Here is a 17474-nt window from a genome sequence, read left to right on the forward strand (position 1 = left end):
TCTGCAGAGCATACACATGAGCCCTAGGGTGGCTGACAAGAGAAGAGATCAGGCTCAGAGCCCATGCTCTTAAATCCCAGAAGACTTCCTAGAGTGGACCTGGGGCAGTGGAAAACATCCAGTGGGTGTTTTCCAGACCGACCAAATTCTTCTGCAACTACTTTCCATTAAACCACACCTTCAGAAACGGTAAGAAGCCTCAGTATTACTGCATCACCCTTTGAAAAGAATAAACCCAGGGAATCATTTTTTTGTCTGAATAAATCTCGTGCAAAGATTTTTGCAGAGCAGCACTATTTGGCCATGGTCTTTTTGCACATCTATAGCCATATCTACCTGAGGCTGAAGTCCTGCCTATTTTACCGTTCATCCTGCAGGTCTTTTAAAGTCCTTCTACCCCCACTGCCCTTTTTTATAGGCGGCATAAATGTTTAGATAAATTAATCGCCAATAGCCCAAAGAAGAACTGGATTGAAGGGAGGATGCAACAGCTTTTCAAAGAGATTATTTGGCACAAATACCCATGAATTCCCATGGGTAGCCTCAGGGAGACTGGAGAGCCATGTCTCTACCACTAGTGGACATGTTGCAGTCCTTTCCGAAAAATGCCAATGGTACCATGCATACTGAAGTCTGAAAAACAGATGAGTGTATGGTTGTTGGGGGATTTTTAGCCTGAAGATTCTATTCTTGCCTTTTAAAGCAGATTTGCTCTCAGGCTTCTGAGTCCCAGACAAACTCATAAAATAACAAGCTGTCACTACAATGGTCTTCAAAGCTTCAACAAACAATTCGAGTCTTCCTGTGCAGCAGGATTTAACAGGAAAGTGAAATCCATCACAGATCACAGTCTCCTATTTCAACAGCTGCTACGCAGGCAGCATGAAAAGACTGTATTGTGAAATAAATTTGTGTCTATGGTCTGGTCCTTTCATTTTTCCCTCTAGCTTTGGCCTCATCTCGACCCTCGGCCTCTGCAATATGTTGGTGACCATGGGCAGCCTCTGGATGATGGAAAGCTAAAGAAGTATCCTAAATCTGGTCAGACTGATGCTGCATCGCCCTCTGCAGACTGGCTGGCAACAACTGCCGCGGGTTGAGGCAGAAGATGCAGAAGGAAAGCAGGGTTAGGCAAAAAATCCCACCACACACCCCCACCCCTTTACTTTTTTTTGCAGGTCTATGCAGTACAGTGATTAATGAACACGCCTGGAAAGCCCCATTTTCTTGGGGCCCGTTTTTCACTAGACCCATGGTGAAAGGCTGTATATCCAGGGATAAAATACTACGCATGTACTCACAGTATTATTTCATTATAATGATTCCCACTCCCTTTAAAATTAAAACCAGCATGAAACAAAGAGACCAGCTTTTCTTTTACAAGAACAAGATGACCACATCAAAACAGCTAAAAATTCCTCCTTTTCTTTTGGGAATCTATAATGAACTAGCACAGTATGGAGCATCCGTATGTGTGCATGCACACATGCAAGTCAGGATGAGCATTTGCCTGTATTTGCCAAGGGGCTCAAAGCATGCTCGGCCACCTCGCAGCTCTGAGACATGCTGCCAGAATCTTTTTACTGACCTCTCTTTTATTTTGCTCCCAAGGCATCACTTGAGCCATAGTGTTGGGTTCTCCACTTTGCCTCGCAGATGCTTTTGCTCCCCACTGCTTTTATCAGTTCACTGGCTCTTCAGGAATGACCCTAGTTTTGCATTTCCTCCACCTACAAAGCCTTACTTCAAGTCACACACAAGCTCAAGGAACAAATTACTTCCAGCAATGGATCAAGTAGGAGTTAAAGCAAGGCTGTCAGTACACCAAATGGACTTGGGCACATGCTGAAGTCTTACTGCTTTGATCCCCATGGCTGAACTTAGGTAATGAACTTGCTGGTAGGTTAGCAAGTTGCATGGTCAAGTTAGCAAAAGATCTATCACTACCCTCAGAGCCTTATTGTCTTTAACTGCAATAAAGTACATGCACAGAGGCATCATAAGAGCAGAGAGGACACAATGGGAAACTGCTAGAGGGGGGAAAAGGCAAAGCTTTCCACTTATGCTGATGAGATTAATTTAAGTATCCTCTTGTAAGTTTGCTCTAGGGCTATGTGCATAAACTTAGGTTTAAAATGAAACCGTCTTAAATGCAGAAACACACCTCAACTTCCCCAGATCCCAGGACACAAGATCTCCCCTTGCTGGGTCCATGCCAGCCATGCCCACAAGTTGCAGGCAAGAGGTGGGCCACACCATGCACTCCCTCCCTGCTACAAAGGCCAAAGGAGGGGGAGGCCCTAAAAAACTGGGAGATAAATGTGAGTGAGCTCAAAAAGGACATGGAGTAATGGCGATAAAAAAGAAGGGAACACAGGGCAGATGTCACTGTCAGACTCCTCGGGGAGTCAGACCTGAGTCTGTGCAAATGCACAAATGGATATACCTTCAATGCCAGGAGTCTTTCACTGTTTCTGTGGAAAGACCTGTGTTTGCTGTTGCCTTTCTCAGCCCCACTCTGCATAGTTTCCTCTGGACCTGCGTGAGTCTCTGTGAGTAGGACAGCCTGGTCCTGCTTGCTGGTGAAGGGCAATAGACTTTTCCTGAGATGTTTTTTGTTGTCCCACAGTGAGGGCAGCCAAAGAGACAACAGGGAGGTAGAAGCTGATGACATCTTGGCATGGCTGCCTGGCTTGTAAACCTAGTTTTTCACCACCACAGCAAGAAGGGCAGAGACATCCTTCACCAGCCGCAGCACTCCACCTAACTGCCTGACAGGGAGCATCCTGGCTTGTGCCATCCGCAGGCTCATAGTTGGGGTTCAGCAGGTTTCAGGTCAGACCAAGGGGCACAAGCACTGTTGTTGCCACCCCTTTGTGTGGACAACCCTGTGTTTCCTGGGAGGTAATAGTGAAAAGGTGCACCCTCTGGCATTCAGCTCTCTTCTGGGCACTAAAGAAGGTGGGTTTCAGCTCTTTGGGCTCTTCTGGTAGTCTTTTCCCAACTCCTTCAAAGGAAGGGTAATAAAAGCAACAGGAGTGACAACCTCCAGTGCTCCCCATGGAGTACAGGGGAGCTGCCGGTCAGCAGTTGTGAGAGGAAAAAATCTTAGCTGGTCTTTTGTCTCTAGCTCATTTGCAGTATATGGAAACATGAATTAATCTTTCCATTGTTGAGGATAGGTGGAGAAAGTGGGTTACTGTGACCTGCAATTAGTGTGTGACGCATCTTGACGGATGCATGGTAATCCTTGGGGAGAAGAAGAGCCATAGGGAGTTTGGGAAGAGAAGGTGCAGGACTTGAGCCCCTGCTTGCTGCCAAGAGGCAGTTTTAGGGAGGCATGACCAAGACTGTGCCTGGGGAACCCTTCCAGGCCACGTGAGCATCCAGCTTGTGCAGGAGCAGACGCTGCCCATGCCCTAGCCCCTGCGGGGGGCAGGGGGGTTAACCCCCAGGTGAGGTGGCAGAAGGCAGTAATTGCTCAGCATCACTCCCTGTCCAGGCAGGACACGGCTTGTGTGATGAATGGAGAAACTATGCAAACTGCAGCATCCACATCCAACACTGTGGTGGCCTCATTTTTTGATAGATCCTTCCATGGCAACTACTCCCTTGCTCTGGGCTAAACCCTGGCAAGTGGCTATGTGATCAGGGGTACAAAGTTATAGTTGCCTTTAACCATCACCAGGTTTTCTGCAATATTTGCGTTGTCCCTAAGCCAGGTACAACCGCGTATGGAGCGCAGCTCCGTGAGCCCCAGAAGAGCTGCCCTGGGAGGAAAAAAGAGATCACAGCCCAAAACTGTTCTCCCTCTAGCAGGCACCATGTGTACAACAGCAGAGGTTGCATAGTAACGGCAGCAGGAAGGCGTCAGCTCTGCCCTCCTCGCTCCCCGCAGAGCGCCGAGAAGAGCGAGGTACGTATCGGCATCAAAACCGGGCTCTTAAACTCCCTAAACTTTCCTTTCTGCTTACCGAGAAGCACATAACGATTTCAAAACCGTGCACAGCAGAGGCTGCTTTGTGGGGCTCTGCTGGTTGTGCTTAATGGAACTGTTGTGTGAGCCAGGGGGGTGGAGTGTTCACAGGGAGAAGAAACTGGGGGAGACACTAAGATTCTGGGGGGAAGGAAGGGAGGCAACTCAGTACGAGCTCTCGGCACTTCAAAACCTTTTTCTCTCTTCAAAACCTGCTCTATCTTGTGAAAGTCTGAACTAGCCATTACTGGGGATAAAAGTACTGGGAAACAAAAGGGAGACAGGGAGTAGCCGGCAGCCGGAGGAGGAAGCCAGCAGGCCGATGACGAACGCCTTCCAGCCCCAGCCAGGCGCTGGGATGTGGGACGGGTGTGCGGGTTAGCTGGTGGCCACTGGGGTGTCCGGGGTGCCGCGGCACGGCGGGGGGACAGAGGCGGGCAAGTCAGTGCAGCGGCAAAAATCCGGTGCGCCCGTCCTCTATGGCGCTCCTGGTTTTGTTTCAGACAGCTTAGAGGAGACAGAGGCCTTTGCCTGTGAGGTGCGGCTCGTGTGCTCGTCTGCGTGTTGCTCTAATGAGGGAGACAGAATATGAAAGAAGATGAGTCACGGATAGGACTGGTGAGGGATGGACGGGAGAAACATCCCAGGCCCTCCAAGCTGCTATCTGGCAAGCTGGAAGTCAGGGAGACAACTTTGTTGTTATTCCCGGTTCTGAACTCCCCGGACAAGTACAAGGGAGGTCCTGTCTCCCCTGGCCAAGGCTTTCCCCCATGTTGCCTCTCCCCTGGGTGACCTGCGTGCATCCCCATTACACTCTGGATCCCAGCAAAGGCTACCCTCCCAGCCCTGGTGGGACACCTTCCCATTTAACATTTGATCCTCCTATCCCTTTTGCACCCCTTCACTTACAGGGATTTCCCCCTCTCCTGTTTTTTTTTTCCTGAATATTCCAGTGCTCCTGCTGCGGGGTAAGATAGGGGTGGATGGGAAAAAGGGAAGAGGAGAAACAGAAAGGGAGGAAATAGAAGAGAAAGAGAGGGAAGTGGGGAAGAAGTTTAAAAAGAGGGGATAAATAGGCAAAGAGGAGAGAAAGGGGGAAAAAGGAGGGCAGAAGGGGTGGAAAAAAAACAAAAGAAGGAAGGAGGAAAGAGAGACAAAACATGGAAAAGAGGAAAGCACAGGAAAGAGGGAAGGAAGGAATAAAGGGGAGGAAAGGAAGAAAAAGAGGAAAGAAAAAGGGAGGGGAGGAGGGAGAAAACGGAAAAAGGAGAAAGAAGAAAAAGAAGGAAATGGGAAAAGCACAAAAAATATAATGGAGAAGGTGAAAACAGAAAAAAAGGGAGAAGGAAGTGAGGAAAACGGGAAAAAGAGGCAAGAGTATATAGAGGAAAAAGATGAAGAGGGGAGGAGGGAAGGTGGAAAAGGAGAAAAAAAAGAGGGGAAAGGGGAAAAGATAGGTGGAAAGAGGAGAGAGGGAAGCGAGAAGACGACAAGGGAAAGGGAAGAAAGGTAAAGGTAAGAAGGGAGAAAGAGAAGGGAAAGGAGCAGAAATGGCAAAGAAGGCAGAAAAAAAAAAAGGAAAGGAGGAAGGAAAAGGAGAGAAAGTGGAAAAGGGGAGAGGAGGAAGAGGCAGAACGGGACGCCTGCTGTACTGCTGTACTCCCCTCCTCCCCGATCAGCTCGGCTCCGCGATGCAGTCCGCGCCCCGTGGGGCGGGACCGGGGCGGGCGTCGGCGGCTGCGCGGTGCGGGGCCGGAAGAGCTGCGGTAGGAGCTGCGGGAGGGGTGGGAGTAGGGGCCTGCGGGAAGGGAGGTTGAAGCTTCAATGTGGGGCCGCTCCGGTGGTAGCTGCCGTGCGAGAAACACGGGGGGGGGGAAGAAGCGCAGTGAGCAGGGAGGGCAGCTCTCTGCCTGCAGCAAGAGGCCCGGAACAGCCGCGATGGCTTATGTGCCCGCCTGGGTAGGACCGAGCCTGCGCTCGGAGATGCGGGTCACCCGTTCTTCGGCTTACGGGAACGTGCAGGGCTTCGCGAGGGGGAAAAACCCCAAACTCTTGTTTTGTCTGAGGGTGGTAAACCAGGGGTAATGCAGAGAGCAAGCTCCTGTATCCCCTGGGAGGCGTTTGCTAAAGAGTGTAACTGTGCGCTGTTCTCTCACTTCTTCACACTGGTTTGGATCAGCGCTGATTTTAAACACAACAACCCTCTTTACACGTGGGGTTGTGTTGTGAACCCACCGAGGATGTGTCCGTGATGTCCAGCAGCGTTCCGCTGAGGGTTTGAAAGAGGAGAGGCCAAGAGTACACGAGCTCTGCTAACGCTGGCCTCGGTGTCCTGGTTTCCTTCTTGTGTTTTAGGAATATGGCCTCAGTGCCTCCCTGCTCTCGTGGCAGTTCACCTCCCCACATGGATGTGGGATTTGTTGTGGATGAAACATGGTGTGTGCTCTGATACCAAGCTTATGTCTGTGAAAAGCCTAGTTTGGGATAGCCTTGATTTTATGGTAGCAGGAGATGACTGAGGCGGGGAAGAGAGTGATGAAATGCAGCCAGTAACGCCTTGGTGGGGTTTTTTTTTTTTGCTGTTCACATTCTGATGTGACAGCTCAGGAGACTTTTTTTTTTTTCTTTAAATATATAAATATCCCGTAGTCTGAGTCATGTTAGCACAGCCAAGACACCAAGACTGCGTTTTGTCACCCACTGGAGCACTGCCTTTAATGCTATCCCTTGTCAACTCGGCCTAGAGCTCAGCTATCTGGAGCTGCTCTGCAAAGCGCGGTGTTTACCTCAGTTCAGAAATGCAGTTTAACTTCAGAGTAAACAAAAAAGTGCTGCTTGTCAGTTTCTCTGTACTTACCCAACCAGAGTGACTTTTCAAAGTTTGGCTGTCAGATCGTGGAGGAGCACTTCTCCCGTCTGCCTCGGTTCCACCTCTCACATAAAGATGTGCGGCCACCAGGGTTTTTAATCCAAGCCCAGGCAGTTCTCCAGCTCATCTTCCTTGTTCTCTCAGAAATACCCTAATTTTAGGTATAGCTCAAGGTCCCACAACCAGTCAGATACGCCAACACTGGTAATAGTGGCTGTGTGGCTCAGTAGTGTAATAGTGAGCAAACAGCACCAGTACCTCTAAAATATGCATTCTGGTTAAGCTCCCTTGGAGAGGGAAGGGGAGTGTCTTATTCTCTCGCCAGAAGCCTTTAGATAATAAGCTGTTGCCATATTTCTCCGGGATCCGTGTACATTTTGCCTCTCAGGAGAGGGCCTTGCTGAGCCCCAGACAAAACCACTCCAGTGCTGCTGGCTCCTACTAGTGCTTGCAGCAGGCTGGTGTTGGAAAAACGCAGTCTGTCCTCTTATGCAGTGGCCGAGAGCTGGGGGTTGAAGAGGATTGATGCTTCTCAGACAATGCAAAATAAGTTTTGATTTAATTTTTTTTTTTTATTTATTTTCAGGTCTTATCTCAGCTGTTAAAATGGAGCTTGACATCCAGTGTGAGGAGATGAGCCCATCTAGATGGGCTGAACTTCTGTCCACAATGAAATCCTGCAAAACCATCAGGTAGTAACTGGTTGCATATTATCTCTTCTAAGTAAGGACTATTGTGTTTCTCTCCTGTTTTCTTCAGCTGCAGAACTGCTGAAGTGTGACTTGGAAATTGCCCAGTAATTTTTCTTCCTATTTTTATCCAGAAAGTTAATTTAAATGGGAAGGGGGGGAACCATCCACTTGCAAAGTTTTTCAACTGCAGATAAGCATCCTTTGGTATTATGTAATGCTGCCCTTGTTCTAAGACATGTGAAGAACTCAGCCAGGTAATGTGGTTATCTAAACTTTTGATGACGGCCTGTAATTCTGTCTTTCACTTTCTCCCTTTCCCTCCAGAGAGGGGAGACATCTCTCTGCGCTCATTACTTTGCACACTCTCAGGGCTGCAGGTCAGATGCTGTCAAATAACTGTTAACTTAATAGTCATGCACAAGCTACAGCTTTTAATTCTTTACTTGGACTTCTAAAGTATTGGCAGGAATTGTTAACTGGTGTTGAACATGATGCCATATAGGAAGCCCAGTCTTCTTCCCAAAGGGAGGGAAGGAGAATCCTGTTAGAGCCTCAGTTTTCATAGTGTTGTCTAAGGAGAAGTGACCAGGCAACTCTTGGTAGTCTTGGCTCTGGCTGTACCTAGGGCTTGACACCTTCCTTTTGTCCCAACTCTTTTCTGCCTCCCTGCACACCTACCTGGCTTTCCTGTGCTCCCAGTACCTTCCTTGGCTCTACTTTGAATTCAACTCCCCCCCATCAGTTTAGCAACAACTAGGAAAATGCTGATGTCCAGTGGGAGAAGCCAATGCAGTTTGTGTACTGAGAGTCATGCTGGAGAGAGACAGTGCAGGCTGGTGTGGCTCACCTACCTGAGACAAAACTGCTGATGGGTGCCTCTGGGGCTGGCTGAAGACCCAGCTTGGCTGGTGTCAGGGCAGAACTAGTCTGACAACCTGTAAGATGGCCTCTGGTTAGAGGCTTCAGACACCAAGTAGTTTGTTGCTATCAGTGCTTAAATGAAGGTGCATCCTCCAGCTGAAGTCCTGCCAAGCAAAATGACTTGCATCATGTGTCCTCTTCTACACAGCACGGAGTTTTGTGGCCTGGGGATCTGCTGTCCAGTCTGTGCTGTACTGCAGCCCTTCAGAGACAGCATATCTAGATTTGGGCCATGCATCGCCCGACTGGCCATGCACGTACTTATGGAGGTATCCAGGGACTGCAGGGGTGTAAATTCCTCACTTTGCTTTCACGGACTGTGCTCCATCCAGGGAGAACAGAGCAACCTTGAGGACTAAAGTGCTCCTTCTCTCCTCTTTCAGGTTGGATGACTGCAATCTCTCCAGCAATAATTGTGAAGATCTCTCCTCCATCATCAGTACAAATCCGTCCCTCACAGAGCTGAAGCTGAACAACAATGAGCTGGGAGATGAAGGCATTGAATACCTGTGTAAAGGGTTGTTGATGCCAAGCTGTAGCCTTCAGAAGTTATGGTAAAGCCCCACTGATTGTTTTGCTCCAACATGCTTGCAGTCTGCTGCAGGCGAAGTCATGAGGCAAACTAGTATGTGATGGTAGTAGGAGCCATGCCAGTGCACCTCATCAGTTGCCTAGGTCAGCTGGCTGGAAATACCCAGATGTTTTTATGTAAGTGATACATATACTGTAAGACTCCAGACTATCAGTATGTCTTCCTTCCCGCACCAAGAGAAGGACAGGTGGGGTTTTCCCAGCCAAGGGAAGGCTTTCTGGAGGCTTTGTTTTAGAAGAGGCAGCTGGGTTATCTGTTTAGGCCAGTTTAAATAAAAGGATGACCACAGAGGAGCCCACTTTGCCATTAGTACATACCTGACATTTTCAAAAATGCATTTTCAGAGGCTTTTCTGCCAGTTATAAACACTGTTTAGCATCTGGTCCAGTTTGCTTGCTCCTTTCTCTAGGAGCCAGGCAAAAGGATGTTCTCATGAGCCTTGGCATTTCAAGAGCTGTCAGTCTCTCTGCTCTCTACCAGACTGGCTGTGCCTCAAGCCTCGTCTCCTCATTTTGGCAGGGACAGCTTGGTTCAAGACAGCATGTTTTGCAGAGGGACCAGCACCACATTATAGCGATAGTGGGCTTCCCCCAGCAACCACAGTGCAGGAGCTTTAGTCAGAGCCAGTGGCTGCTGCCACTGCTCCTCAGTGACCCACAAAGAGATGCTGCCTTCTCTGTCCATAACTCTTTTGCAGTGTACTGGAGTCCCCTAGGTCCTGAGGTGGGTCTAGGATCTTCATGGCACCACCCTGTAAAAATAATTTGCCTTTTAGGTCTGATATGCCTGCTTCAAAGTCCCTGTGCCCTGGCAATGAGGACTCACTGACAAATAGAGGGGAAGTTGACTGTGAAGCTAATCAAACTGCAACCTTCTGATGGGCCTTCAAGAAATAACCATGATACTCTCTATTGAGTATAGACTAACACAAGTCATTTTTTTAGAGAGTTTGTCCTAGCTTTGGACTTCTCCAAATGCTCAAGTAACAGCCTGGATTAGGCTGTTTCAGTTCCGTAGAAACACAATGTTCCATTTTGGGGGTTCTGGTAAGGTGTCTTAAGGAATAAAAGAGCAACCAAACACAAATCAAATTTAATAATACATGCAGAGAATCTCTGCATTGCCATGAAGTCTTGTCCAATAGCTCTAAATAGCTCACAGCAATACTAGTGCGGTTCCTATGTTACTTCTCCCAGCCTGACTGTTGAAGGATCAGCTTCATAGATGCTTCTTGTAGTATACCATTAAAATTCTAATGATACCCAGATTTAAGCCAGGTTGGGCAAGATTTTCATTTTTAGCTACTCTGGATCATATTTCCAAAGGTGGCAAGAAATTGTAAGATGCCATTGCCCTGTCTCCAGGATAAGCCTCATGATGATTAAAACACTTCTATAAAGCAGTTGCAGTGCTACTTAATGTAGGGTGAAGCCTTCTTCTGCTAGAGGTGCTATAAGAGTAATTACATTGAAGGAAGCATGGGAGCTACAGGCATAATAATAGCTGATCAGATCTTTTGGCACATCTGTAAACCAGCAGTACTAACCTGGACGTGCCACCTTCTAGAGCATTAGACACTGTCAGTGCCATGGAGTCCTTCCCAAGATCAAACCTCAGCACATGCACCTCTCTGAGAAGAGCCTCTGTAATTCCAGGAGTGCATTTCCCTCACCCTGGTTGCCTCTCTCCTTCAGGCTGCAAAACTGCAATCTGACCAGTGCCAGCTGTGAGACACTCTGCTCCGTCCTCAGTGCCCAGCCGTCCCTGACAGAGCTGCATGTAGGTGATAACAAACTGGGGACTGCTGGAGTTAAGGTGCTGTGTCAAGGGATGATGAACCCCAGCTGTAAGTTGCAGAAGCTGCAGTAAGTAGTCACTGGGTGTTTTTGATCATCAGACAGATCATGCTTGTCTTTCCCTGGAGACAAGCAGGACTTTTGTTGCCAGATACGGATTTCTTCCTGTTTTGTCTGAAATTGTGGAATGTTTATTCATGCTGGTAGGTCTTGTGGGTTTGTAAGAGGTGGGTGTCTATTCCCATAGGCTTTGTTTAGCACTCCTGGCAGTGGTGGCTGTTAATACAAGACCTCTCAGATACCCAGGGAAGGTCTGATTCTGCTGCACGTGGTCCTTGTTATATGTCTGAGCAGGATCCAGGCCTATTCACAGTCCCCAGTTATTCCTGGGAAGGCTTGGTGGTGATGCTGTGTGATGTGTTGCAGTGCAAAACTCAGTCATGTGTTCCAGGCAGCCTGTGCATTGGTGTAACAGTCGACTTGTGTAAAAATGGGGTAGGTACTTAGCCTTGCTAGAGTCCCTGGGATCTAGTTTAGGAATTAATGCTTCCTGAAATGAACAGGGATGTGCTGTTAAAAACTCTTGTAGTTACCTCTGTTTCCATGTGTTGCCTGGTCTCAGCTCATACTGACATCTTTTCTGCCCTGGCTAGCACACACTTTGCACAGCTGATGCTTTGTGGATAGCAGGATGTGGTGAAGACAGTTGTTTTACCTCTGGACTTCTTTCTTCTCGCAGGCTGGAGTATTGTGAACTCACAGCTGATATTGTGGAAGCTCTCAATGCTGCTCTGCAAAGCAAGCCCACCCTGAAGGAGCTCAGCCTGAGTAACAACACGCTGGGAGATACAGCAGTAAAGCAGCTGTGCCGAGGACTGGTGGAGGCAAGCTGCAACCTAGAGTTACTACAGTAAGGAAAAGCTGGCTGCCTGTAGCTGGAACTAGTCCTGCTGCTAGTCATACCACCCCCAAGACAGGAAAAATTATTGTCGGGAATGCTTGAAATTCAGGGCAGTTTTTTTGCTGACTCAGATTTCTGTAGTTGGAAACTGCAAGCAAATGTCTGGGGCTTTCATTTTGGGGATTTTTTTGTCCTTATTTTTTCATAGAACAGGATTCTGAGCTTACTCTTACATCTATTGGCACAGTGTGAGCATGTACCCCAGGTTAAACCTGCAGTGACTGGGGGGTAACTGTTAGCCAGTATCTAAGATCAGAGGAGCAATCATCCTCAGAGGCTCCAGTTCTTACCCCTGAATTACGAGCCATCTGAGTATATATATTTAGATCCCCTTTTTGCTTCAATACATTGGCCTCATGTCTGGGTTAAAGCCCCTGAGGGGGTTTAGGGGAGAAGCATGATTCATTTTATCTTGTCGCTGTGTTTCAGCAGAGGTTGGGAGCCAGGTACTCACTGTGTGGTACAGCCAAAAGTTCATCTTAAAAAGGACAATGAATACAAAGGGACAGTCTGGTATAACTGATCCTTGCATTAACAGATGTGAAGGGGTGAGTCAAAGTTCCCTGCAGCCTTGTGGAGCGCAGGAGCGGTGTGTTGCCTCACTCAGACCCCACCTAGGATACCTGTATCTGAGTCTTGCAGGGTCTAGCAGTGTCCAGCAAGGAACCAGCCCATAGGCCCTCCTCATTCTGAACTGGAGATGTTGGGCTGTATCTAACACTGCGTGTCTGGAGCAGCAACTCCAACTGTGCTCTTTTCCTGCAGCCTGGAGAACTGTGGCATAACCAGCAATAGCTGTCGGGAGATCAGCACTGTTCTCAGTAGCAAGTCGTCACTGATAGATCTCTCTGTGGGGGATAACAAGATCGGGGACTCCGGTCTGGCTCTGCTGTGCCAAGGACTGATGCATCCTAACTGCAGAATCCAGAAGCTATGGTAAGGGTAGGCAGAGGCTCCTGAAATCCCTGCTGCGGCCTCTGAGTGATCTACCTGGTGCAGCTGGTTTGCTCCTGTTCAGAACGTTTCCCTATTACACTCCCTAGTGAAACAAGAATGTCTCTACTGCAAATTAGTTCTCAAAACTGGGTGGATGACACCGTGTGAGAGAAGAGCTGCGCTGGAATTGCTTGGAACAAACTGGGGAGAGGGTGAATTGAAATTGGTAATGGCATTGTCTTGGCTTCCTGTCGAGCTATCTTTCTACTAGAATTGCGTGACCCTGTTTCTTTATTGTGAGCTTTTGGTGCAATGGATAGAATGTAAGGAGAAAGCTGTGTGGTATGAAGCAGGAATGGGTTTTGTAAAGGATAAAAGAAAATGACATGATGTAACAAGACATTCAGAATGCTAAAATAGGACTCTGTTTTCTATTCTTAAGTCAGTCTTTTGGGGAGAAATAATACTTTGTGCTTCCCTGTAGGTTATGGGACTGTGATCTCACAAGTGCTAGCTGTAATGATCTCTCCAGACTCATCAGTACAAAAGAGAGCCTCACAGAGATCAGTCTGATAGACAACAACCTGAGAGACTCAGGGATGGAAATGCTGTGTCAGGCACTCAAGGATCCCAGATCTAAACTCCAGGAGCTATGGTGAGCTGCTGTCAAGTTTCACATACCCTCTGCCTTTGGAGACAAGAAAGATGCAGGTGAAGTAATGGCAGCAGATAGATCCTCAGTTGCAATGGGCTCCACACACAGCTTATGCCAGTTGTTACCTAAAGGATTTAGACTTAAAGAGCTGAAAGGATTTGTATTTCTAAATTCATCTGTGGGGAAGATCTGCCCCATACTCATCCTGTTGTAAACAACAGGAGACCAAGCATCACTTGTGGAGCTTCTGGCTTATATGTTTTACACTGCAACAAATGGCAACTAAGAGACTTTTGAAGTTTGAAAGGCCTCATGTAATACCAAATTGAGTGCTTGATCAGATATCTCAGGTCCTCCACTGCATTCAAGCTGTTTCATTGATGAGCCAAAAGAAGGTTTTAAAGACATAAAGCGTTCTCAGCATCCTCTCTGCTGACAGAGTTGCCTTTTATGCTGGGATGGTGTGGTTTCTCCTGGCCAGGAGAGGAAAATTGTTCTTTCACCTAGAACTTGAACAAGCAGCACTTGAACATTCTTAAACTGCAGTTTCAGCTCCTGGCCCAGCTGGGTTCTTCTCCTGCCCTGGTGGCCTGGGAGTTGATATGGTGCCTCAGGAGTGCACAGTGGAGCTGAGAGCAACTGTGAGAGCAGCACATGTCATTCCTGTGCTTTATGGGCAGGTGCCTTCCCTCGATGCATGCTCCAAGACAGACATCCCAAATATAGAGTGGGTGAGGCGCTGTTTAGAAAGGATTGAGCTGATGGTGGATTGAGAGTGGTGATTGTAGGAAGGCTCTGGTTCCTCTGGTCCCACTGTCTGGGCTCCTATGAAGCAAATGTGAAGTGAATGATGCCTGATACTCTCTAGATCTCCTATGTAGATCTCATGTCACTTTTGCCTTGCAGGGTTAGGGAGTGTGGGCTCACGACTGCTTGCTGCAAGGCTGTCAGCTCTACTCTCAGTGTGAACAAGCACTTGAAAGTACTGCACATCGGTGAGAACAAGTTGAGAGATGCAGGTGTTGAACTCATTTGTGAAGGGCTGCTGCACCCCAACTGCAACATCCAGTCCCTATGGTAAGGTGCACCCTCAGAAGTCGTCTTCTCTCTTGCTGTGTTACCCTTCCAAGAACAGCATGTAGAGAGAGGAAGATAGCAATAGGTGGTAGCATAGTATTTTTTTTCCTGTACCTTCAGGATCTAAAGCAAAGGGTGGATCTTGCTTTGTTCTGTGAACTGCTCACCATAGAGCTTCCTGTGCCCTTATCTGAACTCACCCACAGGAACTCTCTCAGATGTGACACTGAGTCGGAAGAGCTGCTGGTCCAGGTCTGGCACGTTAATTCTCATGCCTGCCAGACACAGTGCAAAGCCTGCCTGAATTCACCAGTTGCCTCTTGCTTTCCATAGTCTCTGTGGGTGCCAGCATAAGTGCTGGTCCAGCCTCATCAGTAGGAGCAGAAGGATCCTGTCCAGCCCTGTGGTGGGACTTGCCTTCTCCGTCTGCCTGTTCCTTTCCCAGGTGGGCACCAAGCTCTGGAATGGTTTGGCTGTGGCCTGCATGGTGCTCAGGGCACCATGCTCATGCCCTCCACATAATTTGACAGAAGCTGGAGCTGTGCTGCAATGCCTGGAACTCACAGTGAGTGAGTTGAGCAAGAGACATCAGTAACACTTGATCTCTGCCCAAAAAGATGTGTTTGATGACCAGTTAAAGCTACTCATTTCTCAGGTGAGAGGCCTCAGTTGCCCTTTTTAGAGAAATGGTTGCAAGTTTCAAGTAATAAACATCAGAGGCACTTTATGATCAGTTGAAACCAAAGAGATTATGCATGATGTTGGAGTTCACAGAATCATGTAATTACAGAATTGTTTGAGTTGGAAAGGACCTTAAAGTTCATCCAGTTCCAACCCCTGCCATGGGCAGGGACAACTTCCACTAGACCAGGTTGTTCAAAGCCCTGTCCAACCTGGCCTTGAACACTGCCAGGGATGGGGCAGCCACAGCTTCTCTGGGCGACCTGTGCCAGTGTCTCACCACCCTCATAGTGAAAAACTTCTAATATCTCATCTAAATCTACCCTCTGGCAGTTTAAAACCATTCCCTCTTGTCCTGTCACTACATGCCCTTGTAGAAAGTCCCTCTCCAGATTTCTTATAGGTCCCCTTTAGGTACTGGAGGACTGTTATAAGATCTCCCCACAGCCTTCTCATCTCCAGGCTAAACAGAAGCTGGGAATATCTTCTTAAGGTTCCTTCTCCAACTGAAGCCACATGCCTTTGAGCTTTAGGGAGGACTTTTAGGTGTTCAGCAGTCACAATGAGGACAGCTGTCTCTGTGGGAAAACCATGGACCAGCCCCTGCTGATGCCTCAAGGATGTCTAACAGGGATCTGTGGTCCATGCTAGAGGCATCTGTGCTTGCTGCCTGGATGTGGGCTGGTGTCTGCAGCTGTTGCTCATTGCAGCTCCCCCTCTTCTCTCTGCAGGCTGGGTAACTGTGATGCCACATCAGCCTGCTGTGCAGCCCTCGCCACTGTCATGGCTACCAAGCAGTGCCTTACAGAGCTGGACCTGAGCTACAACCCACTGGAAGATGAAGGCATCAGGAAGATCTGCGAAGCCTTGAGGAACCCCAGCTGCAACGTGCAGCAGTTAATGTGAGAGGTGTTTGTGGTCCTGCATGCGTTCCCCCAGCAGGTGGTGACCTCAGGGAGGGGATGAAAGCATCAGCTCTCTGGGAATTGCTCTTGAGGGCAACTGGTGGCCTAGGGAGAGGGTGGAGAGTCATGTGCCATCTGCATGTTGCAAAACCTGTCTTGTCCCTTCCAAGTGACATGACCACAGTGCTTTGATCTGCTTTGGTCCATAGGGCCCAAGAACAAGGAGAAGGTGATGCTGGGGAGGGAGTAATATGGTCCTGTCCTGTAAGGCGTGTTTCTGGCTGTTGGGCCAGTCTCTTAAACCTAGATGGGGCCCTTTCTGTTACATGATCTTCCTATACTGGCCATTTGTGCATCTTTCTCTTTCCTTAATGGAGGATGCTCACTAAACCAGCTTACCTTTCTGTTTGGGTTAGTTTGTACGACATTTTGTGGAGTGCTGAAGTGGATGATGAACTGAGAGCGCTGGAGGAGTCCAAGCCTGAGGTGAAGATCATTTCATGAGTAGTGACTGCCTAAGGAGAAACGTCAAAGCAACGTCCTTGTCTTAACATGAACTTTTTTATTCATAAAGCTAATTAATTTAATAGAGAATTTGCTTGTACCAAAATACTTGTGGATTCCCTGCGTGGATGTCCAGGGAGCTGACAAACCTTCTGTGCATCTCTGGATGTACTAACTCCAAGGCTTATGAAAACGTTCATTTTCACTGCAGCATTACTGTCCTTGAAATAAACAATTACTGGGGCATCTTCTAGAAGTGGGTCTCTACCCTTTAGGAGCTCATTAATCTTATAATCCCTTCTAATGCATTAGTCAGGCTTTAAAAAGAGCTCCTCTCCAAAGGCAGGAGGAGCTCTAGCTATTGTATTATTACTGGTTGGTGCTTTTACCAGGTTGCTGGGGAAGGCTCTCCAAAACCCGTTTCCTAATCTAAAATGGAGCTCTCCCCTGCCTTTCCCTATGAGAGTTCTTGGAACTCTGATGTATTCCAGTATTGGCCAAGACAACAGAGAAGGAGGAAATGAGCAGCTGTTCAACTGCATGATTTTTTTAAATTGGTATCCCTTGAAAAGCAGTTTTCCTACAAACAAAATACGAGTTTCTGCTTGTACCGAAAATGATTAAATGGTTTGGTTTGTGTGCCAGGGCAGGAGTGGTTCTACAGGAACCATAATAAAGTCTGTTTGCAAATAATTAAATGTGTCATTTTTCGGCTTGTAAGAAGAAAATAAGGATATTCCTCCTTTAAGATCAATCCATCCCTCCTGAACTACAATACCACTATTAATAACTTGTTTTACACATTAGCTCCTGGCGGAAGCATGTCAGGAAAAGATCTTAGTGAAGGCCTCAGGGGACAGCAAGCCTAGAAGGCTGGTGCCAGGGGACACTGACTGGGTTTTCTTACCC

The 17474-nt window shown here is 47.9% G+C and overlaps 1 protein-coding gene and 1 long non-coding RNA gene across 4 annotated transcripts; one reads left to right on the forward strand and one right to left on the reverse strand.

The window, feature by feature from the left end:
- The first annotated feature begins 3724 nt into the window (after nucleotides 1-3724).
- Nucleotides 3725-17263, forward strand: RNH1 (ribonuclease/angiogenin inhibitor 1). Of its 3 annotated transcripts, none has more exons than XM_061463215.1 (10): nucleotides 3725-3916; nucleotides 7432-7537; nucleotides 8842-9012; nucleotides 10745-10915; nucleotides 11586-11756; nucleotides 12573-12743; nucleotides 13228-13398; nucleotides 14305-14475; nucleotides 15888-16058; nucleotides 16478-17263. In XM_061463215.1, exons 2-10 carry the CDS (start codon nucleotides 7452-7454, stop codon nucleotides 16563-16565), a joined length of 1371 nt encoding a protein of 456 aa, XP_061319199.1. In that variant the 5' UTR covers nucleotides 3725-3916; nucleotides 7432-7451; the 3' UTR covers nucleotides 16566-17263. The 3 variants fall into 3 exon arrangements, with proteins under 3 accessions (XP_061319199.1, XP_061319200.1, XP_061319198.1); XM_061463216.1 differs by lacking the exon at nucleotides 3725-3916 and adding an exon at nucleotides 5720-5742; XM_061463214.1 differs by lacking the exon at nucleotides 3725-3916 and adding an exon at nucleotides 5738-5828.
- On the reverse strand, nucleotides 3817-5062 carry LOC133274259 (uncharacterized). Its single transcript, XR_009745085.1, has 2 exons — nucleotides 4886-5062; nucleotides 3817-4545 (listed from the first exon to the last, which is right to left on the reverse strand). It is a non-coding gene; the product is annotated as an uncharacterized LOC133274259 (long non-coding RNA).
- Nucleotides 17264-17474: the final 211 nt, after the last annotated feature.

The sequence above is a fragment of the Pezoporus flaviventris genome, unplaced genomic scaffold (assembly GCF_033815535.1).
Source record: "Pezoporus flaviventris isolate CSIRO_AGI_PZ_B2104156 unplaced genomic scaffold, CSIRO_AGI_Pfla_v1 ptg000036l, whole genome shotgun sequence".
Lineage (NCBI taxonomy): Eukaryota > Metazoa > Chordata > Aves > Psittaciformes > Psittacidae > Pezoporus > Pezoporus flaviventris.

Excerpts from the sequence above, each read along its gene's own strand:
- RNH1 (XM_061463214.1), top strand. The coding sequence starts at position 5,801 with ATGTGGGGCCGCTCCGGTGGTAGCTGCC. Across the intron at positions 10,916-11,585 it reads TGTAAGTTGCAGAAGCTGCA|GCTGGAGTATTGTGAACTCA; the intron begins GTAAGTAGTCAC and ends TTCTTCTCGCAG. Across the intron at positions 14,476-15,887 it reads TGCAACATCCAGTCCCTATG|GCTGGGTAACTGTGATGCCA; the intron begins GTAAGGTGCACC and ends TTCTCTCTGCAG.